At 34.3% G+C, this 26,309-nt stretch overlaps 4 protein-coding genes and 1 non-coding gene across 5 annotated transcripts in view; 3 read left to right on the top strand and 2 right to left on the bottom strand.

The window, feature by feature from the left end:
• The window catches only part of LOC117124179, a gene marked incomplete in the record, with an annotated part of 3,125 nt that extends 2,518 nt beyond the window's left edge, over positions 1-607 (bottom strand). Inside the window, 1 exon segment of the mRNA XM_033270332.1 lies at positions 54-607. Within this exon segment, the coding sequence (XP_033126223.1) occupies positions 54-513 (460 nt within the window).
• A 1,526-nt stretch (positions 608-2,133) lies between these two features.
• Positions 2,134-2,215, top strand: Trnal-aag. Its single transcript has one exon. It is a non-coding gene; the product is annotated as a tRNA-Leu (tRNA).
• A 195-nt stretch (positions 2,216-2,410) lies between these two features.
• LOC117124178 (alkyldihydroxyacetonephosphate synthase, peroxisomal-like) lies at positions 2,411-12,754 on the top strand. The gene is made up of 20 exons (XM_033270331.1): positions 2,411-2,591; positions 4,134-4,223; positions 5,094-5,181; positions 5,727-5,847; positions 6,016-6,090; positions 6,344-6,415; positions 6,565-6,644; positions 6,750-6,830; positions 6,961-7,086; positions 7,535-7,643; positions 7,732-7,859; positions 8,225-8,276; positions 8,654-8,730; positions 8,974-9,036; positions 9,244-9,293; positions 9,524-9,593; positions 9,692-9,753; positions 10,137-10,326; positions 10,612-10,669; positions 10,883-12,754. The coding sequence occupies exons 1-20, from the start codon at positions 2,443-2,445 to the stop codon at positions 11,002-11,004; spliced, it is 1,863 nt and encodes a 620-aa protein (XP_033126222.1). The 5' UTR covers positions 2,411-2,442; the 3' UTR covers positions 11,005-12,754.
• An 867-nt stretch (positions 12,755-13,621) lies between these two features.
• Positions 13,622-19,105, top strand: LOC117124165 (uncharacterized protein HI_0077-like). Its single transcript, XM_033270314.1, has 11 exons — positions 13,622-14,001; positions 14,986-15,077; positions 15,321-15,436; positions 15,842-15,935; positions 16,222-16,322; positions 16,636-16,785; positions 17,245-17,412; positions 17,538-17,607; positions 17,737-17,815; positions 18,568-18,715; positions 19,010-19,105. The coding sequence occupies exons 1-11, from the start codon at positions 13,889-13,891 to the stop codon at positions 19,103-19,105; spliced, it is 1,227 nt and encodes a 408-aa protein (XP_033126205.1). The 5' UTR covers positions 13,622-13,888.
• A 1,303-nt stretch (positions 19,106-20,408) lies between these two features.
• On the bottom strand, positions 20,409-24,606 carry LOC117124182 (G patch domain-containing protein 4-like). Its single transcript, XM_033270336.1, has 6 exons — positions 24,485-24,606; positions 23,335-23,408; positions 22,663-22,755; positions 22,227-22,334; positions 21,702-21,838; positions 20,409-21,324 (listed from the first exon to the last, which is right to left on the bottom strand). The coding sequence occupies exons 1-6, from the start codon at positions 24,555-24,557 to the stop codon at positions 20,643-20,645; spliced, it is 1,167 nt and encodes a 388-aa protein (XP_033126227.1). The 5' UTR covers positions 24,558-24,606; the 3' UTR covers positions 20,409-20,642.
• Positions 24,607-26,309: the final 1,703 nt, after the last annotated feature.

The following is a 26,309-nucleotide window of genomic DNA, read 5'->3' as shown; positions in this document are numbered from 1 at the left end:
CACCCACACACACACACACACACACAACACACCGCACACAGTATCCTACATACCAAGCATCCCAAAAGGAAACCACAAAATGTAGGCATCAAAAAGACTTTTGTCATGGGGTGTCCATTTCCTTGTGTGTGGTGGCCCAGGTAACTCATTCTGGCCATATTGACGCTGTAGGTCTTCTTTGAGTTGCCGATTTACTTGATTGACCAAACACGGCATCCGGAACCAGTCGATGACCCATCCAATGCCGCATAACCCGAACGTCATTAGGTAAGCAATACCAAAGACATAACGGCCGAGATAGAAATGGTGAGTGCCCAGGAAACCGACGATACACAATACATATGCATTACATAGTGATTTCTTATGGTAGCTATACTCAAGTTCTATGTTCGGGTGATATTGTTGATGGTGGTGGTCATGTTGCCGCTGCTCTTGCTGTTGTGGAACTTGTAGTCCTGCATGGTCACGATGTCCATGGGCATCTGATTCCTTCTCTATCGATTGGTGAAACATCCTTCCATGTATTTCCCTCCGACCAGATAGATCAGAGGAAGCTTAAAGCCGTAAAGCGATAACCATTGAAGGCAGTTGTATTCTGATTTAACGCCTATAAATACACAGAATCACGTGAAATCACACCGGAGCATCCACTTAAATTGACAGATGTGACGTCATTCTACACCCTTATAAACCGAATAACAATATGGGCAAATTAATAATCACTATAGATAGAAACATTTATTAATGTAAACTGATTTAATGGATTGTATACTTGCGATAATACATGCATTAAAAAAGAAACAAACAAACAAAAAAACAATTATAGGCCTATACCCTTTTTTCATATGGTATCGCCTGAATAAAGCAACGATGTTGCACCATGAAGTTATCAGTGAGGTTATACAGTGTGTAAACAAGGAAACTGTATACTGTACATTATTGTGTCACTTGACTGAGTATAAGTGAATATAAATCTGTACAGTACATGAACGTTTGTAGTGTTTCTTTTTCTATTTTAACATCCATATTAGGCCCCATAAAAAAAATTAGTTTATCACCCCCCCTCCCTCATCACGTTTTGGTAAATACTGATATATTTTTTTTTTCAATCAACATATATTTTTTATTTCTAATGGTCGCTTTTCCATCTTTTTTTTCTTGAAAAGCTCAGGATTTTTTGCAAATATGTTTACTGGTACAACAAAAACATATTTTTAAATATAGATTTGATTCCATTCTTATGACTTTTTATATATGTGTCCTTAATTTGGGTAAAAAAAAGAAAAAAAAAAAAAAAAAAAAAGCCTCCCTCATCAGTTTTTGTTCTTTGTTAGGGTGATAAACTAATTTTTTTTATTAAGCCTTACGGCCAACTATTGGGACAGTCGCACACTATGTTTCTATTAGGTCCTCAAAGACCTTAGGTCTTTGTATATATACATATACTGTATATATATATATATATATATATATATATATATATATATATAAATCATCAAAGAAGGGTAAATACAGTGTTAGAATAAAGGACTTAATAAATACATAGTGTAGCATAGCTCTCAACGAATGTAGTCCTATAAATAAATGAATAAAGAAATTGTGTAATAAAATGCCTCTGGCGGGACTCGAACCTGCGACACAGCTAAGCAGGAGGGCCTATATTATTTTTTAAACACATAACTTACATAAAACATTAGTTGACTAACAATTATTTGTATTTCTGTACTATAATATTATAGTTTATCATTATTAATATTACATGGTGTTATTTTTCTTTTTTTACAGAAACAACGAAAATATTACAAATTCGACTTGGTTTGAGACAAGCTTCTCGTTAACGTTTGTTGTGATATATATTTTATTAATGCATAAATTGAATGGAGATTAATGGTGTATATATATATTATATATATTATATTATATTATGTATATTTATAATTATATATATATACTTTTTAAATTTTAGTAATTTATTCTTTTTCTGTACTTATTGAAACACCGTACCATTGTACCACACTGTATCAAAAGGTGCTTCCAATAAATTGATTGATTGAACTGATCATAGTAACTTGTGAAGACAGCAGTAAATTGTATTTACGCCATACAACTAACAATAGCAGGCACCCACAAATCGGTAGCGTGGCCGAGCGGTCTAAGGCGCTGGTTTAAGGCACCAGTCATTTCGATGGCTTGGGTTCGAATCCCACCGCTGCCAATAATTTTTTTCTTTAGTCTTATGTTTAAAGACCGTTAAAGTAAGTAATAAAAACACGAATACGTTTAAAATCATAAATAAATCAAAGTTATAGCACTAATTAATACATAGAAATGCCTACACCGTCCAGCCGCCATAATGACTTCAGACTAGTAGGCTGGTGAATAGAGTCTACGGATAGATCCTTTCACTTATCGTACGATCACACAGCAACAAAAAAAGTAAGCATGGCTTCGAAGAGAAGAATAGATACGATTTTACGACATGTTAATGCTGAAAAAGCTGTAAACTCAGAAGAATGCACCGAAAATACACAGAATATTGTAATGCATGCATGCGCTGCTTTCGCAGATAAACCTAGGATACCGAAAAGAAAGTAAGTAGTAGAAGAACTTGTACAAAGGGCTCCTCGTCCTCCTCTTCGTGCAAGGCCAGTTTATTTCAGTCTGGCCAATGGGAAAATAGCGGGACGTACACACCCACCCACCCGGTGTTTCCACAACAACCAGGGCTAGGCCTTAGGCCTACTTGTGTATTTGTTTGTCGTGCACAAAAGACGTGGCTCTTCTTTGCACAATCTGGGGCGGTGGGAGAGTAGGTGAGTGGGATGGGAATGCAGTGAGTGAGTGTTTGACGGTTAATTTGTAGGCCTAGGCTTAAATATGTTTATGTTTTGTTTTTTTTAATTTTTGTAAAAAAAACTTTAATTAGCCTAGTTGATGACTCACATTTAATTGAGGTACGCCTATATTTATTTAAGTTTATTCCAGTATGTATACATTGCAGCTCATCTCATAGCTGTGAATATGACAAAAAATTGAAAGAAAAAATGAAAAATCGGTCAAGGCAAACTTCATTTACATTAAAATGCGAAACTGGCCTAGAATTATTAAGCAGCTTTCAATTTGGACGACACGGCGTTCTACGACGGGCAGTGGAGCGTGAAACCGTACTGCGCATACAAATACATGGGGAAGTCATTCGTTGTGTGGATTTGACAACGGGCTTTAAGCGATTTGGCGTTGTGTTGACTACGTCAACGTGAGTTTTATAAATACACGCTCGATGTGGTGCCTGCATAATTGATCACGCGATATGAGGGAGCGCGTTGTCCTGTAAATCAAAACAGCTTTGATGTTGAAACGGGATGTGCATAGTACGATGTTCATTTCGAAAGCTCGCTAATAACCATATGATTATGGTATGGTATGATACGAAAAGTTTTTTCGAATGTTCTTTTTGCATTCCTCGTTACTAGCAGTGGCATATACCAGACTGTAAAGTAAGGCCTCCATGGGGATATATCTTCCGTGCAAAAATTAGGCTTAGAAATCCAGATTTTGCCAAACATTTGGCTTTGACCTATTAACTGTAATATATCCAATATAGTTTACATTACTTAAAATCCTGCACACCTATTCCCAGGGATTTACCAACTACAAATTTGAGCCAGTTTTTAGTGTATCATCCACCCAATTAAAAACTTTACAAAATGGCCATTGGGATATATATAGGGGTTTGAAGTTGAATGGGAGGGGGTGAAAAATGTGAAGTGGGAAGGCTTAAGTATAAAAGTAAGGGGTACAAGCTTGCAAAGTAAGGTGGTATGAGATCATGAAATTACTTTAGCATAATTTTATTTTTAGTGTGGGGAAGGAGGATGCAGCTTTTTTGGGAGGGTGTGCACCCTCCCCTGCTTATTTTAGTAATTGTAACTAAAATTGTGATAAATGGGTCTAAACGATTGGCAGGATATTAAAAACAACAACAATTTAAAAGCAATAAATTAAACTGTTTAGGTTGGTGTTCCATTGGATTATAAAAAAATAAAAAATAATATATAACAAACACAATAGTAGTGTGTGGCTTTAGTAACATGCATATACCTGTAATGTATTTGACCTGCATTTATTTTCAGGCAAGAACTGCTGAAATGGAATGGTTGGGGTTACAAAGATTCCATGTTTGAGTTGGATCAAAATGAACAAGTTCGTTTTGCTGGTAACAGGTATGTCTTTTTTAATAAAAATAAAGTTTAAATTTTTATTTGTTTAAGTAGGGATGACTTATGTGAGCCAAAATTGCATTAAATCTACTGCTACTCTGTGTGGATTCAATTAGGCTAAATAAAAAATGTTTTGATATAATTGTCAGAAAGCTGTATCACCTTATTAGTGGTAAAGTATGCTCAGGGAGCATGCTTCCATTGGCCACAACATTTGACGGCTCTTAAAATATAACGGGCTTATTCACAGGCAAGTAGCAAACATTTTATAACCTGGACTTTTGTTTAACTCTGCCACATGGCGGACATTTCGTAACCCGATAATAATTTCACATTATTATTTTATATATTAATATATTGCTTTGTCAGCTTTATCAAACACACCTTGGATTGGCTGTTTGCATTATGACCCAATTGTAAACACCTGTTTGATTGCACAGATCAACTCAAATTCTAATTCACTATCTTGAGTTTAAACCATTGTGAAATAGTTGCATTGTTTGATTAATGTGAGTGCTGGACATGACAAAGATCAGTAGTCTGCAGTTTAACAGTTAACTGTAGCAGACGTTCATTTGTTAGACCATGATCTGATTATTTTTTACTGGGATTTAATTTGCTGTGTTCATAGGCGTGGGCTGAGGAGTTTCGATGATGCAGACAAACCTCCCTCCCATGGCAGCAAATTAGTCCTAAGTACGTTAAAATACTAAAGATGATTAAGTTTTCATTGGAATAGGAATTTTGTTCCACATTCCGGGATTTAATTCCGCATTCTCATTTTTCGCCCCTTCCCCTTTAATTGAAAAGTTAGATAAAAACTTGAATCTCATTCATTGTGTAATGATTGCCAAGCTGGTTTTGTTATTGAAGGTATAAAATCTGTGGGAGTTTGCCTCATTTCAAGTCATGGATGTTAACTGTTCCGGGTGTGAGCCTAGACCACACCACACAACCGCAGGTGAGTCATATACCACTCTCTAAATTACTATTTAAGAAAATTTATTACCAGCATGTATGAGCTTAAAATCAGAAACACTTTAATGATGTTTTATAATTTAAGGTTGAACATTGTTCTTATAAAGCCTGTTTTCCATTAAGTGAATTGAAAACCTTGGTTTGCTTCCTGAGCTCTGATTGGTTGCGCATTTTTTTGCTTCACATAAAGTAGAAACAGTTCAAACTACTGATTTCGCTGAAGCAAAAACGCCGATAGAATATGAATGCACATGAACCAACGCTTTTGATGTGTGTGAATAAATTCACCTAGTGGAAAACAGACTTTTAATTAAGTCATAATACCTTTTTACTTTTATTTTCAATATAATTAACAAAAGTGATCACTGCTCTAGAACCAAATCTTCCAATCTTCATGAGGCTTGAGAAAATTCCTTATAATCAGGATTAGTATTAGGGTTGGATTTCTTAACTATTTTGTGTTGTCAAACCGCTTGTTTCTGCCCCAGATCATGTTATCCATTATATTATCGTGTTTTTCTCCAAAAGGCATCCATTCGAAATGAGGACTTACCAAGAATAACACGCAATGAAGACTTCATGACAGAACTTCACAAGTCTGGAATCTCCTTTTCACTTGACGGGCAGGACAGGCTGTTCAGGGCTCATGGTGAGTGTGTGCCTGCTACTGTATGTGACTACTGGATCCATCTAAATTATATGCACAATTGGTGATACTAGAGGGTAGTCAAGGCCCTGAGGGTCTTCCTCCTACCCAACTTTTTATCTGATAATAATTCTTCAAATTTTTACACAGCTTTTTTTTTTAATTCTACAGGTCATACTTTGCATGAGGTGTTTGTATTGAGGGAAGGCAGATTTGAAAGAATTCCTGATATTGTTATATGGCCAAGTAAGTAGCGTAATATGAAATTTGGTTTAATATGAAAGTTACATACATGAAACCACATTGACAGAGACAAAAGCAATTGATATTTAGCAACCATTGCATTCTGTAATGGTTGCCTCTAGGCACTTGCTTATGTTGTTGATCTTTAAGTAATCTCCACTGTCTCAACATCTTTTACTTTTGTTCCATACTTAATGTTCAGCAAGAGGTTAAAATGCGCATACAATATGTAATTGCTCTGTTTTTATCTGTATAGCATGTCATGACCAAGTTGTGAAGTTAGTGGATATGGCTGTATGTTATAATGTATGCATTATTCCATTTGGTGGTGAGTGTCTCCTATTCAATTATTGCAAATAGGCCTACCTCTCTTTTTGCTTTAATAAAAATCATTATAAACTCATGAATTGAAATTGTTGGATTGCATTTTGACAATGTGCTTGGTTAACTAATTGTATGAGTTTGATTTTCATTCAGGTGGTACTACTGTGACCAGTGCTCTCGAGTGCCCTGCTAATGAGCAAAGAATGATCGTTTCATTAGACATGTCACAAATGGTGAGACCATAACATATATTTTAATATGCAAATTAGGCAGTTGAAATGTTAAGTTTTGAGTTTAGCATAAACAATATCTCAAAAATATATTTTGCTTGATTTCAGCGTCGTATTTTATGGGTTGATGAGAAAAACCTGACTGCTCATGTCGAAGCTGGAATCACTGGTGTTGATCTTGATGAGGAGGTATGTGACATTATAAGCCAACCAGTCTAATTGGTTCTTACCAAGATAATGAACAAATGATGCAATAACAAACCAATCGAAATGCTTGTATTGCTGCTGTATCATATGCTCAATTTTTCTTTGTGTGTAGTTGGCTGCCTTTGGTGTGTGTACAGGTCATGAACCAGACTCAAATGAATTTAGCTCATTAGGAGGATGGGTGGCAACAAGAGCGTCTGGGATGAAGAAGAATCTGTATGGTAACATAGAAGATTTAGTAAGTTTGAATGATACAATTTTAATCTTTATATAATTTTTATCTTTGTCATTTATGTAAAAACAAATAGTAAACATAAATCAAGGGTCCCAAGTCGTGGCAAGTTGTGGAGTCTCCCGAAAATCGGGATGCCGTCTACTGCTCTCCCGCAGCTGAACAAGAAAATAACCCATCTCCTGCAATTAATTAATCTGCATGTTTTTACTATTGTATTACCCTTTTATTATTTATTTGCCAGAATGAATAAAATGAAATAATGAAATGATAATTTGTCTCACAGATATCATTGTCATTTAGTACAGTATCACTGTAGTAGCAAAACAAAATTACACATTTAGATGTCGAAACAGATCTCCACAAAATGACTTCTTCCAACTTGAGTCTCCTGAGCAAGTGATTTCAGTGATGTAAAATTGTTTTTACAATGATATATTTTTGATGTGTTTAGGTTGTGCATGTACGCTTTGTTACCCCAAAAGGAGTAATGGAGAAGAATTGTCAGGTACCAAGGATGTCCACCGGTCCTGATGTCCATCATGTTATTATGGGCTCTGAAGGTATTTAATTTTTTTTTTTGCTTAAAATTTGCCTATAATGTACATAAATTATCAACTCATCTAATTACTTAATTTAACTAATTTATAGGAACGCTAGGTGTAGTGACAGAAGTTACCCTTAAAGTCCGTCCACTTCCCCCGTGCCAAAAGTATGGATCTGTTGTGTTCCCAAGTTTCGAGCCAGGTGTCCACTTTGTACGAGAAGTTGCAAGACAGGTAAGAAATTGTAGTGCCCTCACATACTTTCTTACCAATTGTGTTTTTATTTACTGTGAGTAAAAAGAAATATTTTACTCTTATGAAATAGATTATTTATGTGAGGTTGCTAGCAATAGAAATTTGTGGAAAATGTTATTTTGATTCTCTGTTACGTTTTTATAAAATGAATGTTCATATACGTATAAGACTTGATCAGATTATTGAGATTCTACTTATTTTGGAATAAAGTGATATATATTTTTACATACCTGTATCAATTAACTTAATTCCAATCCAATCTGGTCATTTAGTGTATGTATTGCGTGTAGGAACTATACACATCAGTTAGAGCTCTAGAGATTATTGCATTGTTTTCTCTTCAGAGGTGTGCCCCAGCATCAATACGTCTGATGGATAATGAACAGTTCAAATTTGGTAAGTGTTTTTGTTTTCTTGTTTTCTTTCTTGATTTTTTTTACAAGTTTCTTGAAAAAGATTGTCAGTGACCAGGGATGTAGCTGAAAACTTTGGGTGGGTGGTGATAACAGTGGTAAATTCTAAGAGTGGATTTGAAGGATGGGCAAGGGGGTTAATTAAGGTGGGTGGAGGGCCATGAAATTTGCTTTAGACTGGGTGGAAAAAAAATTCAATGCTGGGTGGAAAAAACTTCAAGGCTGGGTGGTTTAGCCCACTATGACTAAATCCCCGATTGAATAAATTCCTACAAAACACTGTATGGGTGGCAGTGATTTATTTAACTTCACTTCAAATCATAGTACCCTCTTCAAATAGTAATTATAATCATCTTTCAGGCCATGCATTGAAGGCACCAAGTTCATCTATTTGGGCCTCATTGATGGATAGTATCAAGAAATTCTATGTAACACGGGTAGGTTTTGCTTTGACATTTATTTGCATTTTTTTAAAGAAAGTATAGAAAAATCCCAATTATAGGAAATACGTATTTAATGGTTCACTATGATTTTAAATGATTGATTGATTTCATGATTGGTTATTGATTGATTAATAAATTGATTAAATGAATAGCCAAAGCTCTTTTTTCAGTGATCATCAGTGAGATATCTTACAAAGTTGTACAGTAGTTCATAATAATGGTTTGTTTAATTTACAGATGAAAGGATTTGATCAAGATAAACTTGCATTTACAACATTACTTTTTGAAGGAACCAAAGAGGTAAATATTGTAGAACCTTTCATTTAAAACATTTTATTACATTATTCAGAGTATAGTTTGAGGATTCACAGTATACTTTCCTTAAATTTTCTAATTGTTTTTTTAATTTCGTAAAATTTCATACAATATAAGAGTATACTGGTATTTTGACGTTTGATATAATGATCAAAAAAATAGAAATGATTTAAAGTTGTTTGCTTTATTTAGGAAGTTGCGGCACAGGAGAAACGAGTATATGCCATTGCATCTCAATTTGGGTAAATATTTATATTTTATGTAAAATTTCATCTTGCATTACATCACTATTAGGTTCTATGTAAGAAATATGTGTAATTTTCTCATATGTGAGCATGATGAAATCATATCACAACTGTATACAGTATAAGCAAATCACTCATATTTGTAGGTTACAAAATAAGAACAAAACCTATTAATTTACATTTATATGAATGTGGAGCCATGTTTGATTGATTTGGTATGATTTCAGGGGCTTGGCTTCAGGGGAAGACAATGGGCAACGAGGCTACTTGATGACGTATGCCATTGCCTACATCAGGGTAAGTAATGTCATAAAAAAATTGTATTCTTGCAAATATCAGGTACTCGTTCATTGATTGGTACATTGTATTGACATTTTTATTTATTTGATTGACAGGATATAGGTCTTGATTATTATGTCATTGCCGAGTCTTTTGAAACGTCAGTCCCTTGGGATAGGTGAGATAGCTTTATTAATTAAATTAAGACATTTAATATTAAATTTTATATTTCTATCATTGTATTATACAGTTGATATCATAAGTAAATCTTTGCCAAGTCTCGGGGCTCATATGGGCTGCAGCTTATCCCCAGTTTCATGTAGCATGAAGTGGATGAGAGCGTGATACTCCCTCTGGGTGGGATGCTAATCCACCGCATGTCACTGCCAGTAATTTGCTGTTACCCACTGATACAGCTGAGTAGACTGAAGCTATGTAGTAGATAAAGTGCCTTGCTCAAGAACACAAGAGAAATGCACAGCAAAGGATTATTGGTCTTGACAGTTCATAAATGCCTCTCATTGATATATCAAAAACTGTATATTCTATATATATATCTAGGGTGCTTGATCTGTGTCGAAATGTTAAGGAACGACTTGCTAGGGAGTGTCAGGAACGAGGGGTACAGTACGCCCCCTTAGCGACGTGCCGTGTCACTCAGACCTACGATGCTGGTGCTTGTGTTTACTTCTATTTTGCATTCAGCTACCGTGGTCTTAGCAACCCAGTTAAAGTTTATGAAGAGATCGAGGTGAGATTGGCAATTGTGATTTACTCACCATTTGATAATGATAAAAATAATATTGAATTATGGGTAGCTGTGGCATTTGTATTACCACCTATGTATTTTTGATTGTGTGTTAATATTCTCAGCCCAAATAGGAGAAAAAATGTTAGTTTACTATGTTTAGTTAATTCAAATCATATTTTGCTTTTGCTCATCAATTGTTACTGATTCTTCTCCTTTTCAAGCAGTTCAGTACTTACCAAATAATGTTTATGATGAGTTGGTATTTGCTATTTTTCTTTAAAACAGAATGCAGCTCGCGATGAGGTTTTGGCCAATGGAGGCAGTCTATCTCATCATCATGGAAGTAAGCAATTAATGTGCATATCAGGAATCATGTACTTTAAATTAGAGAAATTTATAAAGTGTTTTTTTTTTTTGTGTAACTTTTGGCTGTATTTTTGTATTGTAATATTATTACAATTAATATAAATAATATCATTAATATTATTATACTAATAGTATTTGTATCAGTAGTCTTATTATTATTAATTTTTTTTTCTTTTGTTTTATCTTTCAGTTGGCAAAATTAGAAAGAAGTGGCTGAAGCAGACTGTGTCAGATACTGGTATTGGATTATTAAAAGCCATGAAAGAACACATTGATCCACAAAATATCTTTGGTAATAATAATCTCCTTTAATCTGTGGATTAGTTTAATAGATATATTAAACAAAAATAGAATTAATAAATTGATTTTTGAAACATAAAAATTTCAAAAGAATTGTCATATAGTACCGTATTCATGTAATTTTAAGGGAACGCATTTTTTATAAAATGTTCTTCAATTTAGGTAAAATAAATCTAGACAGAAAGTGACTGAACTGAATGGGTTAGGCATAAAGGGATTAGGTGTGAATATTGTTTATGCTAATCAGATCATGTCATGATTAGTTAAATAAATGGACTAGGGTACTAATAAATATTGAAACCCTGTATGCAGACATAATGAATGAGGTTATTTTTTGCAATTAATTGTTTGTTATGACCAGTAACTTTTGTTTATATACAAGCAGCTTTATAAATACTGTTATATCAACGATAATGATCTTTATACTGTATATATCTTTAGGGGTATTTAGTGCATAGGACACCTGTTGGGGAACTCCTGACCCTCAATGGAGAAGAGACCAATCACTTCATTGCAGGGTTGGAGGGCCTTTGGTGAGAAAAACCATGGTTCATCAAGGAGAAAAAAAATTATATGTATTTTCTACATGTTAGTGGACTGTAAAATCAATTAAATAAGCCTTTGAAACTTTAAATTGTCTGATTTTTCTGGGTATTCGCCCCCTGGACCACTTTCGAAAGATTTTGAGCAATGCCCTACCACGGTCACTTTGCTCTCGTTGGGGACATCGGGCCCCCCCCCCGTCGGGGACCTCATACCCCCTGTTGGGCCAATCCTGCCGCCACCCCTGCTTCATTGGGAACAATGCTTTGAAAAAACTTTTTTACACTGTCATTTTGGAGTATTTTAGGGGTGCCTATTCCTAAAATTTGATTGCCTTTGCATCAATGAGGCACTGAGGTGTTCAGGTATGTCATGTGTGGGGAGGATCCCCTCCCATCAGGTGTGTGGGACCTATAAGAAGGGGACCCTACCCTCAGATGATTCCTCTTTACTCATCAGGTGTGTGGTGAGCATATTGCTTTTGTTGTATACTATTCCTAATTTACTTTGAAAAAAAATATTTTAACAGTTTTGGTGAATGGCGATTGAGTTTAAAGGTGGATTAGTGTAATGTGTTTATCAGTTTGTTTCATCATTGAAATAAAGGCACAATGCCCACACACAACAAGAGAACAGTAAACAACATATAATTTATATAAATAATATTAATTTCCATCTGTAGTGCTTGTGATCATTATCAAGAGGTCCGACTCATGGTTTTGTTGGAATGTAATCCCATTTCAAAAAATACTGCCACGAATGGGCTAGTCTTAAATTGACGATTTTCAAGTTTTCAACGTTCCATTGCGTGCATACAAAATCAGGGCACTCAGACCCCTTGCAATTCTGTACTCTTAGTTATTGTCTAAATATTAAGAATCTCTTGATTATGTTTTTAGGCCTATTATTAATTTATTTGTTCAAATGATGATTGAGAGTATTAAATTATAAAAATTATGTATTATGATAAGTGTATTTATTATTGTTGTTGATATTATCTACCACTTCCATTTTGAAATCATTGTTGTAATATAATTGGATTATAATCAAATAATAAATAATAATGGACTGGTCCACTAAGCCTGCCACTTAGATAGTGTTGCTAAGTGACGGGGAGAACACGTAAACGTACGTAAAGACGTACGCTTGTGAGACAAGTGTGTATTCCTACACACTAGGGTGTGGTATCGTAATAAACAAAAACATAATTATAGTGAAATTATTGCTATTGTACTTCTGTTCATTTTCTTGTACATTGAATGTAATTAATTTCTACAGTCTTATGAATATGCCTATCTGTGGTGAACTGTAAAAATATACCTCAAAAATTTAGTTTAAAAAATGTAAATGCTCATTTAAAGGTATCAAATATGAGTACTGTATAAAGAAATCAAATCAAATTAAATTTTCAATGACATTTGCTACACATTATTCGTTTAATTCGTGTAATTTGTTTTCTAAATTTTTATTGAAAGCTAAACTTCTAGATAAATACACAAATTATGCAGTTTAAAGAATGTGGAATCGAATGTTTCATTTATTCAATGACAGTACAACTTTCAGTAAAGTACTTCAGAAATTTATTTATTTTTTTTTTCAAGTTGCTTAGCTCAATCTAAAGTGCAAAATCGGGAGAGTTGGACCTCATTCAACTGCATGCCTCGTCGAGCCCCTTGACCTAGTTCGTGTTACCATCGGAGAAAGGAAATGCGTAACTTGTAACGTAGACTACGCGTGCGAACTATACTACGGCGCCTGCCTACGCATTTCCGGCGCGCGCTTCTGGAGCGCGTATGTTTTTTGCGCAAAAACCCAATAAAATTTGGGCGCCCTGTGTTACTACTGAATGGCCTAGCTCGATTTCCTCACCTCCGCGTTCCAACGCCAACTCCATCCCCCTGCCCAAGGAAAAAAGGGGGAAAAGGAGAGATGAGTAGAGCATGCATGGTCTTCTCTTTCAAAACAGGCAAATTTTCGATGTAATTCCATGTGCCGGGTCGCGATTTTTTTTTTCGCGTACCGGTCTATGAATAGGCCTAGTTTAGATGTTGGTCAAGCATTTCTAAACAAAGTTAAACAGTACCACACTTTTGTCTGTAGAGTGCTGCCACTTTAAAGTAAAAACGGAGGGTCATAAACTACTGTATCTGTGAACATTTTCTTATATAATAATTAATAGAAACAAAATTCCAGTTCCATTAACTTACTTTTTCGAAAAGCAGGTAAATGAAATACAGACGAGTAAGCGGTTCCATACCCTTCCCGTCATGCTTGTGGAATAAAAACATGTCTGCGCCCATTGAGAGGTGGAGTTAATCTCAGTTTTGAGATTGAAATTGTTGTAAACATAGTTATGGAAGAGCATTTTGAACGGGATTTGGTGTCAGCATTAAAGGATGTTGTCGAACAAACTAACTGGCAGTTACTTGGAAGTGTTGATTTTCTAAAACAAAAGATATGTAACCGGTAAGTTGGTAGAGTAAAGTGCTAGGGCTAGCCTAGCCTTACCTCCTTTGTTGGCCTTACCGACCGGGCCTTAAGGCAAGAGTAGGGCCCTACTGCTAGTGCTAGACTAGGCCTAGGCTACTGCTGGCTTAGGATAGCCTTGCCTCTACTATTAAGCCAGCCGTCTTATCTGGTCGTTTGTCGCAAGGATCAAGCATATTGAGCCTTTCTAACAAAAAAAAAGAAAGAAAAAAGAAGAGCTAGTTAGGGCCTACTGTAGCCTAGCCCTGTCCCCCTGGCGAGACTTTCTAGGTAGTACTAGTAGGCCTACTTTTGTTATTTAATTAAACTGTTCTGTACAACATTATTGGAATCGAGAAAAAGAGTGAGTGAGTTACTAAGTAGGCTACGCCTATTTATACATGACTGAACGTCAGCTGCCAGGTGGAAAGAGTAAGCCTTTTTGAAATGGCAGTGGCTATTGTTATACCAGTCCTAAACCAATTGATAATTCTTATAAGATGTTACTGTATGGATTAGATATAGAACAATAACATCTAAAAAGAATTGAAGAATTGTGTAACAATACCCTCTGCCTTTTGATGGTCCTAGCCCTGCCCTTTTTGGATATTGTTCTAAGATCACACAAAAATGACAGCTGGAAAACATGCGCAAACATGTGTATTTGTGGGACAACTCATGCGCTTGTTAGACACGCGCATATTTTTGGCTTGTTCTGATTGGTCGGTTGTTAAGTTTGAATGACACTCTGGAAAGGTTAATTGTATTGTTAATTAGTAAGTTATCACAGTCATTGTGTTTTTAGATATAAAAAAAGTAGTTTGCCCAAAGGCAATCAGAACCTGCTTGTAGCTTATTACTGTAAACTGAGAATGCACTATGTTTGTCCTGTGACGAAAACCTTGTCTATGTCTATAATTGCCCTGATGCTAGAGTTGACTTAAACTAATAAATTACATTGTTTTCCTGTCTTAACACTGTCAGGTTCTCAACAGAGGATGGTGAAGATGTGATGGTTGTGTTCCATAAAGAAAAAAATAAGTTTTATGCAATGGATGCCACTTGCCCTCATGAAGGTTGGTGATTAAAACGTTCTAATTTCCTTCTTTAAATTTACACTGGTATGTAAATATACTTTCTTAGTAATCACATTTTAAATACACTTTAAGATGTCAGTGTCATGCTGCTGAACATCAATTATAATAATATAATATTACTGTAACTATAAATCCCTGCTGATTCAGTGATTGATTGATTGATTGATTGATTGATTGATTGAACGATTGATTGATTGATTAAATTTCTTATGATCTCAACAGGAGGTCCCCTTGATCTTGGTGACATTGAGGATGTAGATGGACACCCATGTATTGTGTGTCCATGGCATGATTTTGACTTTAGACTTGACAATGGAAAATCTACTTCAGGTTTGCAGGTAAATGAAATATGTATACACACACAGTGTTGATAATGCTTATTGGTCTTGCTTTCATCGTATAACACATTGAGAGTGTGGTTAAGATAGTTGACTTTGAAATTGCAGAAGGAAGGGGCGTGATGACATGGGGAGGAAATTAGCTGGGGGAAATGAGATTATTTCAGTTTAATTTTTAAATTGAGTAACTAATTTATTACTAGGTTTCTGAAGCCCCTATCATTTTTCTGGCGGTATCTGCACTCTTCGCCTTCCCTCCCCCTCTTAAAATATGCCACTGCCTTTCATACCCTTAGTCCTTGGCAAGGTGAATGTGGGTGGAAATGCTTTCATTTCAAATTCAAACAATTACATTGTTTTTTTTTCATCTTGTAATTATTGTTACTGTATTTATTTTGTTTCAAGCAACCAACATATGATGTTCAGGTCACAGATGGCAATGTATATGTTTATGAAACATCTACAATTATTGGATTGGAAGTCCAAAAGGAAAAGATAGGTTGTTATTTTTATTATTATTTATAATTATATTAATGTTTGTCAGCCCTTTGTCAGCGTTATCAGTAAAAAAATAAAAAATACTTATATAGATTTCTAGAGCATATGATGATTATGTCACTTTCAATACTTGTCAAAGAAAGAAACAAGATAAAATTTTTAAAAAATAAAATAACAAGTAAATTAAAAGTCTAAATATCAATAAAGTATAAACAATTTAAACACGATAAATGGAGAATTTCAGTACATTATTTTGTTTTAAATTCCATTGTTTACCTTCTGTTCAGATGCAGCATGTTCAAGTTTAGACAAAACTGAAGATGTATTAGCTGATTCCTTGTGTGATTGGGCAAACAAAATATTAAGAACAGCTGATCCAGAGGAAAAGGTAATCAATTAATTTCATGTTTGGCTTCTTACTTCATATTTATAGTTAATTGTATATATATGTAAATATATTTCAGATACTCATCAATGCCTGTTCAGCATCTGGTTGATGGCAGGGAATGTGACTTTGCATTACCTGCCCCAATTCTAAGAAACTTTTAAGTATTATTGTGTTATTAAAACAGATAATTTTAAATTTTAAAGTCGCCTATATTGTCTTTCATCAAACTGTTGCTACTCTTGATAGTAATTATCTGTATATTAAATACATGAACATAATACTGTATTTAAATGCATTTTTTATAAATATTCAGGTAAGGCTGACCCATGCAGTAGAAGAGAAGTGGAATGCAGGAGAAATTGAAAGGATTGGATTATGTAGTCCGCCTGATCAACCCCACAGATTAACTGATTTGAATGTTGTTGCTCCAGGCAAGATCAAGAGAGGCAAAGCAGGCACTCTGGTAAATTACACCTGTAGAAGTAGTACTACAACAAAGATAGCATTTTATTAAAAAGACACACTTTCTTCATTAAAAATAATGTTTTAAAGTGGAATGGAGTTGAATAGCTCAGTGGTTAAGATGCTTGCCTTCCTGATCCTAGGATTCTGGGTTCAATTCCTGTGACAGACTCATAAAGAAGCTTAGTTTATAAAGCATCATTATCATCATGTAAGTGGCGAGTTTACTTGTTGCTAGATGTGAGGGAAATAAAAAAAAAAAAAAAAAAAAAAAAAAAAAAAAAAAAAATCATTTTTTTTTAATACTGTACAGGTATCAGTTTTTATGATATATTATATATTCATTAAATAACTTTAAAAAGTTATGCTGCTGATTACAGCAGTCATTATATTTTAGTTCTTTTAAATAGTGCCCTTAAGAGTAAACATGTTTCATACTTTCTCATTTACTTGCTTTTAGGCCTCCCGAATACAGATTCTGCATTCATTAGCAAATATAGAGCAGTGGGCAATTGATCTGTCCTGGGATATTATTGCACGGTTTTCATCTTTCGTCACTGAGCATGGGGCTGCATTACCTCAAGACTTCTTCAGTGATTTCATCCGAGTTGCAGGAGAAGAGGCAAAAGTAAGTATGTATGTGACACAGTAAGTATGTATGTGACACAGTTAACTTAGCATACCAACCAATACCCAACCTATTATGAACAAATTTAAACATTAACAGGAATTATATTTATCTATGTGTTTTAGCACTACAAGATGTTGTCAACAAGACTGCAAGAGCTAAGTAGTCATTTTGGTGCATTGCAAGTACATAATGGTGGGTGCCTGAAACACTACCTATTGTATAATTAAAACTACAGTAATTGAATTATGTAACAGAGTTGATTATTGTTTAATCATCAATCATTAGATGGCCATCTTCATTAAAAACATTTGGGTTTTTTAGGTTTGTGGCAATCTGCGAGTGAGACTAAGGATAGTCTGTTAGCAAGACTAGCTGTCGTGCACATGGTTCACGAAGCACGGTAAGAATGAATATGACAAATGATGACATTGCAGAAGGCCCACTGCCATTATAAATTCTACTTTGATTGACTTACTAAGCCTATTGGCCCAGAGAGAACACTATGTAGCAGACCTGATAGGCCTTGGTTGTTAAATTTAATTAAACTATTTGAAGTGCATTTGATTGACTACTACCCCCATTAGTACAGAGTGCCACTTAACACTATGTAGCAGATCTGATAGGCCTTGGTTGTTAAATTTCATGAAACTAGACTAAAGACTAAAGACTAAATTCGTAAAAAAAAAAAAAAAAAAAAAAAAAAAAAAAAAAAAAAAATAAATAAATAAATAAAAAAAATTAATATTAATAATCTAATATTAATTTTAACATTACAATAAGTAGCTCAGCCTAATTGGAGGGAGGAGAAAAAGAAAGAAATGATAAGTATATAAAAAATAAATAAATAAATTAAAAAAAAAATGCACAACTACAGGATTCTCTTTTAAATGGTTAAATTAGTTTGAATATTTCCAAATAATGGCTAATTTTTCTAATTAATATGTATTTACAACATTATATAATACAGGATGATTGTTAAATATAATATATTCTAATCATGAGATGTAATATGCCAACTAGATTTTCTAGTCAATGGCTGCCAATAACTGATATATTTTCAGTGGTTAAATTTATTATTATTATTTGAAGTGTGTTTGTGTAATATTCCTGCAGAAAGCAATTGTTTACTCCATTCCATGTTTATCATTCCAGGGGCTTGGATGTACATCCAAAGACACAGGAGAGGTTTAGACACCAAGGGGATGAGGAGAGTGTAAGGTTACTGGAGGTTATTTATAAAGATGAGATTACTTTATTTTTCCAAATCTTTGTTAATGGAATGTACTGTGGAAAAGTTGATGTATTTTGCATGTTATAGACTCTATAGGGTCCAATTTTAAGTAAATATAGTTGTTAGAAAGGCTGCCTCTTGATACATTTGAATAAAAGTCATTTAAGAAAATCAGAAAAACCATAAAAATAGAACCATATCTGTTGGTACTGTATTATAGTGTATCTATTTACATCATTAATTAGTATACTCTCACTTTATTGCAAATACATATATATATACAGTATTATATATGTTGTGAATCATTGTTGTTTTACTTTTACCTATGACCACAAAATATCTTTATTTTTTATTTTACTGCAGTGGTACATTCCTCTCATGAAACCAAAAGATGAATTGATGAAGCATACCAGAAAAACACAAGAAAAGACGGAAAATAATACAGCTACCAACACATAGGCAGTTTCTATTTCTATTCATTGATATTAAATGTAATTGCAATATTAAAAAATTATTATAATTAAAGAATTTTATCAAAATTTATTAATAAAATATCATGAACTATTTTGACAAAGTTTATGTATACTTTATTCAGTATGTTCTGTATTGTTGTTGCTGCATTCTCATCATGACCTATAGCCCCAAGCTGGTAATTCTAGTGTTTTAAAGTTTATTCTACCATAATTAATCTAACAAGTATGTACAGTATCTCGTCCTTTAAAATGCTGAAGTTGAGGGCATATATTATTCGCAGTGCATTGAGCAAAATGTATAATATATACACACACACACACGTATATAATATTTTAAGAAATGCTGATATTATATAATACAGAACGTATATAATTTGTAATTTTAATTGATTTATACAGTACTTAACAGGAAAGATTGTTTAAATATTCTCCTTATTACAGATTCTAAACCAAGCCTTTAAAATTCTTGCATTGCCAGAACTAAAGGGTTCTCCGTTTTTCACCAGCTCCCCTGATGTGCCACACTGCAGATCACGATCTTTGTACAGTATTCTTCGTACATTGGCGGATCTGAGGGGGTCAGTCTACCCCTTGGGCAAAAAAAAATAAAAAAATATCGACCTACCTTTCCAGGACCCGTGAGCTGACTTTGTTTTTGTTACAATGGGAAAGTTAGAAATCGGGAAAGCTCAATTCCCACCACCTGGGAATCAAAATTTTCCTGGGGATGACCCTTGACACCCCCACCCTTTTTTTTTTGGAATTCTTCAATTTATTGGGAAAAAAATAGGTATGCAACTACTTAATTTTTTTTTCTTAATGTATACTGGTACACACATAATAAGCCTATTTAATTTACCTGACTGTTTTCAAGAGTGGGAAACCTTTAATTTTGAAGAACTTGTAGTCATTAAAAGACACTTCAGAAGTTGGAAAAGCTCATTTCTCGCCATCTAGAAATCAAAATTTCCCAAAGAGAACCTGGAACCTGTCTCTTATACACATCTAGATGTGTATAATTTCCCGGTGAAGGACTCCCTTTCTTTTTGGGGTTTTTCCAAAACATTTGAAACCCCCCTCCCCTAAATTTTAACCCAGATCCGCCCCTGTCATGTCTTGTCAATTTTAGTAATATTTAATAATACAATTTGTTTTTTAGAAGCGATGTTCACAATCACTCTAATAATCAATCAATCTAATAATGAATACTGTATTTCTGTAGTGGTACATTCCTCTAATTAAACTAGATAGGATCCAAGGGAAACAATAATAGAGCAAACAATACATGGGTTTGTTTCTATTTATTATGACATGATCATTATTGATATTAAAATTTAATTGTAAAATGACATATTTTTTTAAGTTCTAATGCAAAAGTTTATCCAGGTACACCATTTAAATCTACTGTATAAATTTCACATACCATGTACAACATGTACATACAATTTACAAAATTAAACCGAAGTAAAATAGTACTTAAGTGACTTGTACATTTTATTTAAAATATTGATTTATTTAAGTAGTTATTCACATATATCTTTTCTCTTTTTCTTTTTTTTCTTAACTTTTTTTGAAATAATATCATTCTCGTGCAATACAATTCCATTCACTTCATCTTTACTTGATGACTGTTTAGATGGGGATAATCGCTTTTCCTTATTTCTCTTTCTTGATTTTTGTAATACATTTTCATCATTTTCACGTTCATTATTAATATCCCTATTGTGTGTTTTTTTCTTCCGTTTCCTAACAACACTTTCTTCCTCACCAACGCCTGGTAAATCTTCAGCAGGATCTGCAATGTCTTCACATTCTTCCAATATATTTGATAATATACTGCCCTCTATAGATTCACCAATGGTCATTGTATTTTTTCGTTTTCTTTTCTTTTCAATATCTTGTGATTTCTCTTTCTTTCTTTTCTTTTTTTTAGTCCACACACCATCAATAGGATCATCTATATTTTCGATTTCTTCTGATTTCTTTTCCTTTACTTTCTTTCCAATCTTCATATTATCAATAGGATCTTCTATATTACCATCATCTTCACATTTCTTTTTCTTTTTTTTCTTCTTCTTTCTTGCAACATCCTTGGCTCTAACATCAACTGGTTCATTTTTGGCATCCTTCTTTGTCTTTAATAATCTCTCTTGTTCTTGAAGTCGTTGCAGTTTGCCATTTGATTTCAATCCATGACGTGCCCCTCTATGAAATAAGAAATAGTTCAAATAATCCTCAGTTGGTTCTAAATTCAGATGTTAATGCTTACTTGCCTTTAAATGATTATGTTGTACGAGGTATGAAATTTAAAAACTACATTGTTTGATGTGTCAACATATCATTTTTAAATTGTTGATGTTGTTTTGACACATCAAAACATATTTTTTAAGAAAATAAACATTGTGAAAGCTCAGTAACTTAACTCCAATATGGCCTGAAGGAAAGCACTAAATCATATTGAACACTTGATTTCACATAAAATCTTGTGTTTCCAAGAATTTGGCATGCTATAGTTTTTATAACTTTATCCTTATTTCTCTTTTTATTAAAGCCTGGATTTATATAATGCACAAGATACTCACTTATGTGCAGTCCTGCCCCCACATGCCTTGAACAACTCGTCATCGGCTAAACCAGATGAGAAATCAATCTTTACATCTTCTTCTTCCTCAGATGAGGAAGACACGGACTGCTCACCTGCAGGTGTTAATGTTGCACTCTGGAAAAACAGTATATTCTTTCTTTTTAGAATCTGATTCACCACTTATTTAACTGCACATATATATATTTATATTAATATTATTTATTTTTATTTTAGTAAGTAGTTTGTGACAGTTGCTTCCCATATTCCATCTGTGAACACATAATAAGCAAGATATTCAAATTGTAAAAGAATTTAGATTTAAAACATTATAGTAGAGTATATAGCTTGAAAAAGGGCATAACCTCCAAAACCTGCAACAAGAAATTTTGGATGTACTGAATACAGAAAAAAGTCTTTCAAAATCCAATAATGTGAAAAAAACAACCAAAAACTTTGCACTAAATTCGTCAGTTATCTTGATACAAATTGTAATATATAGAAATACCATATATCACCAACCTACCTTCACAAACATTCCATAAAGTGTATTTTTCTTGTTGGATGACTTGACAGGTTTTTCATTAGTGATCATGTGACTACCTTCCTTCTTATTAAGTACCACAACTCCATCCTTAAAGTTAATAAAAGACAACTTTTGAAATGGAGGAAAATAACATGTTAAAAAAAATATTTGAAGTTTTAATCCCTCGCATTTATGTCATTCAATGCCTTTAGTCATTACAGATTGAGGCTTGCCATCCCAAAACCGGCGTACTGTCACTAAATGTTAAACTGAGTGATTAGCATAAGGACCTGGCAGTATTGCACACTTCACAGGGCTCGAATTAGTACATTGTCGCACAATGTCTAGTAAAAACATTATTTTCCTCACAACCAACATGGAAAAATAATTAACAAAAAGTGGCAATTTTTCTTTTAAAATAGAGGGTGTCTCTTACCTCATTGTTCGTTACTTGGATGTTACTTGCGGCTTTATTGAAGACATGATCCCACCAATGGAATGTAAACTGTTCTGCAGGATCATGTCCAACCTAAACAGAAATTATAAATATTATAAATTTAATATGTAAAAAAAACTGGAGCTAATACTTTAATAGCAACTTGTGTAATTTCATTGCCACCAGATGTTAAACAAAATGGTATTAATGTAAATATAGCCCCATTTACACTTCTGAAGAGTTGGCCTAAAACTGACTGGCCTAATTCCAAACAAACAAAATTACATTTGCTGCATTTTAATACAAAGATGGTGTTAGGGTGGACTTGAGATGTGAATGCCAACAGTATTTAACTCAAGGCTGGCCCAAAACACCTTCATGGGTACTTGGGACATAAAATTAAAACAAACAAGTACCTGTAGAATGCAAATAACGATAATGATATTAATTTTGATACTAATGAGGATGATACTGATAATGATAGTGATGAAAATGATTTTGATAATAATAAAGATAGATAGATGATGCTGATACTGATGACAATTTTGTTTGATGATAATATTTAAATAATAAAAATGTGATGATAACAGTTTAATTTTAAGGGTGCTGATAGGGTTAATGGTAATTGATGGTGATGATAATAATGATTAATTAATTTTGAGATGCTCCTACCCCAGCAGAGTCTCTCTTGATCTTGACTTTGATAGCCTCTGAGATGCCATCCTCATTTCTTCCAAGTCCACTACCTGCGTCATGTGAAAGTCCAGACAAAAAATTGACATAGCATTACATAATATCTTTCACTTTTTCCTTTTTAAGGCATATTATATTTAATAGGTGATTTATAAAAAGCAAATAAACAAGGTCTTAAGCCCCAGGTCTACAAAGTAAACAAAAAGGCAAAGGTGAAAGTACAGTAATGTAAAAGCATGGAATGAGAATTTCTGATTGGTTAATATAATCAAGTAACATTCAGGAGTAGGTTTTTAAAAAATTTTCATTACAGTAGGAATTTAGTAACCAAATTGTTTCTTTTTAACAAATACCGTAAGTGCAATCCAAGTCCCAACTGAGGGAGCATACTGATTACAGTATTCAATTCAAACAAGTCTAAAATAGTCTATTGTATTTTTTTTACTGTGCATATTGTTTCGATGACAAACAGGAGGTGCATGATTGGTGGAGTTGACTTGACCATAGCCCATACAGTAAAGTATTTTAATTGAGCGGTAAAACTAGTTCAAATATTGCGCAGAAAATTGTTAGGAAAATAGGGGCGCAGAACTACTGCATAATAGTAATACGATAAATGGTTATATTATTACGAATTTTCTAAAAATTCTACATGGAAATCGACCCTTGTTTTTAAAAAACAGTTTTCTAGGCCCAATTTTCGTGCAGAGGATATTATTCCCTGTTCATGCCTTATTTTACAGACTGTCGGACCACCATCTTCAGTCTCACTATCTTTAAATGCACTACTGTACAGCTTCTTTTATACTTCATGTGAAGTACCCATTTTTGAGCAGACATTTGTTTTTTAGAGGAATGCCAATCTAAATTTTTTTTCTATTATTCGGCCCTATTGTTACTTTATGCATCCTCTACAAAATACAAACGAAATACAATATTTCTACCTCCATTGCCACTGTGGCTTGATGACAGCCTGGCACGTGGTGAAGTTGCTAGGGAAGCTGAGTAGGCCTAGGCCTAGCCAGACTAGGCCTAGGACAGTAAAACACGCTGAACATAAGTATAGTAAGGCATCCGAACAATAGAATTTCAAATAATTATACAAAAAATATACATATACTAATATTACCTGCTTTCCAGCCATGACGCTTCATGTGTTTTTCGGCAAATTCACTCATACTTCCACGCATGTACGCTGCCATGTTTTCTCTCTGGCTCTGAACTTCAGCTCTGTATGGAGCGCAAAGAGTGCCTTCGGTGGCGACTTTTCGCAATCACAGAGCTGAGCCGTTTAATAGGTGTCCCATGAGGCAATTCAATTTGGCCCGTGAAAAAAAATATTCTAAACATACTAAAAGTTTGATGAATACATTGTCAATAATGTGAAGACAAAAATGCAACCCCTGGGTAATGTGCACGGGGTGGTTTGAAAATGAACAAGATGATATGCCATAAAGCAACGCCAAAAATCGATCACGGCTGTACTTTCCGTGGTCCTATTCATGGGCGGATTGGGGGGGGGGCGCCTGCGATCCCCCCCCACCCTTATATCACAAAAAAAAAAAAAAAAAATTTTTTTTTTAGATAATTGAATGGATACACAATTCCATAGAAAGGTTGATTCCATTGAAAGGTTGATTCATATCGCGCGCAATGCATAGCTACAAAGACAGTTTTAGCGCAGATGCGCCAGTATGGAAACCTTTGTGCAATCAATCACTCTCTATCGAGGTCAGCAAGTACGTGCTGTCAGACAACCCCATGCACAGTGACCACAGTACCCTGATATGTGTGCATATCTCCATTGACGACACCCCTTAATAGACTTACTCTTTTAATAAAGTACAGTTTTGTGTAGACAACGCTTGACATTTTTGACGTGTAAGTTTGGCTTCCTTATTGTTTTTCAAGTACAGTACCTGGTTTAATCATATTGTGTAATTTAAAAGATATACTGTATGAAATTGTATAATCCTGTTGTCTCTAATTGATATGAAACAGTGGCGTAACAAGCGGGGGGGGGGCAGGGGTCGTATACCCCCCTCCCTGACCGTTTTTACCGGGCTGAACTAGCCGTCGTATCGGGCTGGGTAATAAGAGAAAAGAAAGAGGGTAGAGGGAGGAAAATAGAAAGAAGAGGAAGAGAAAAGGAAAGGAAAAAGGAAAAGAAAAGGAGGAGAGAAAAATAAAGACAAGAATAAAAAGGAAAATACCATAATGATCAGACTCACAACACGCTGCAACCTCTTCTCCACTTACCTCCTTTGATCTAAGCTGCCAGATGGCGCAGGCTAACCACCGGGACGGAGCAAGGGGAAAATATCTATCTTTGGAAAATCTTTCCCACCCCCTTATAAATGCCCTTTTCATCCCCTGAAAGTGCCAATAATCTCAAATTTCGCGCGCTTCACGCGCATTTCTTGTCAGAGTAGGCCAATTTCCTCTAAAAATTGCACATTTTAGGGATTTTGGATCAATTCCGACAAAGTTAGAATTAAAAACACCGGGGGACAAGGGGAAAGTATCCATCTTTGGAAAATCTTTTCCCACCCCTTGATAAATGCCCTTTTCATCCTAAAATCCTTAAATTTCGCGCGCTTCGCGCGCATTTCTTGTCAGAGAAGGCCAATTTCCTCTAAAAATTGCATTATAGGATTTGAGATCAAATCGGACTAAATTAGAATTAAAAGCACAAAACCTTTTTGCGCGCTTCGCGCGCATTTACTAGGGTTGTTTTAGCGTTATCCTTTTAAGTTATTTAAACACATAATAGTCCCAAACTCAAGAAAGAAAAATTTAAGATAGATCGTTTTAACCTAAAAGAAGGGCCTCAATGTGTATTGATGGTGAAATAATATGTTTGTAATTAATAAATAAAACCATGATGACAATGCTTATATTTAGTTTCAAACACACGTGTGTGGCCTATATTATAAATAAGATAAGCCCTATGT

The sequence above is a fragment of the Anneissia japonica genome, unplaced genomic scaffold, assembly GCF_011630105.1.
Source record: "Anneissia japonica isolate Jap-2015-1 unplaced genomic scaffold, ASM1163010v1 scaffold502_len386481_cov162, whole genome shotgun sequence".
In the NCBI taxonomy this organism is placed as follows: Eukaryota; Metazoa; Echinodermata; class Crinoidea; order Comatulida; family Comatulidae; genus Anneissia; species Anneissia japonica.
The sequence above is the reverse complement of the archived record's forward strand: the minus strand, read 5'-3'. Positions and strand labels throughout refer to the sequence as shown.

Bases quoted from the DNA above. Each gene is read 5' to 3' on its own strand.
- LOC117124178 (XM_033270331.1), top strand. From the start codon at position 2,443: ATGGCTTCGAAGAGAAGAATAGATACGATTTTACGACATGTTAATGCT. The intron at 9,594-9,691 runs GTAAGTAATGTC...TTTGATTGACAG, and splicing joins ATGCCATTGCCTACATCAGG to GATATAGGTCTTGATTATTA. The intron at 9,754-10,136 runs GTGAGATAGCTT...ATATATATCTAG, and splicing joins ACGTCAGTCCCTTGGGATAG to GGTGCTTGATCTGTGTCGAA.
- LOC117124165 (XM_033270314.1), top strand. From the start codon at position 13,889: ATGGAAGAGCATTTTGAACGGGATTTGGTGTCAGCATTAAAGGATGTT. The intron at 15,078-15,320 runs GTTGGTGATTAA...TGATCTCAACAG, and splicing joins TGCCACTTGCCCTCATGAAG to GAGGTCCCCTTGATCTTGGT. The intron at 16,786-17,244 runs GTAAATTACACC...ACTTGCTTTTAG, and splicing joins GAGGCAAAGCAGGCACTCTG to GCCTCCCGAATACAGATTCT.
- LOC117124182 (XM_033270336.1), bottom strand. From the start codon at position 24,557: ATGGCAGCGTACATGCGTGGAAGTATGAGTGAATTTGCCGAAAAACAC. The intron at 21,839-22,226 runs GTAGGTTGGTGA...CTGTTTTTCCAG, and splicing joins TTTATGGAATGTTTGTGAAG to AGTGCAACATTAACACCTGC. The intron at 21,325-21,701 runs GTGAGTATCTTG...CTTATTTCATAG, and splicing joins GGGGGCAGGACTGCACATAA to AGGGGCACGTCATGGATTGA.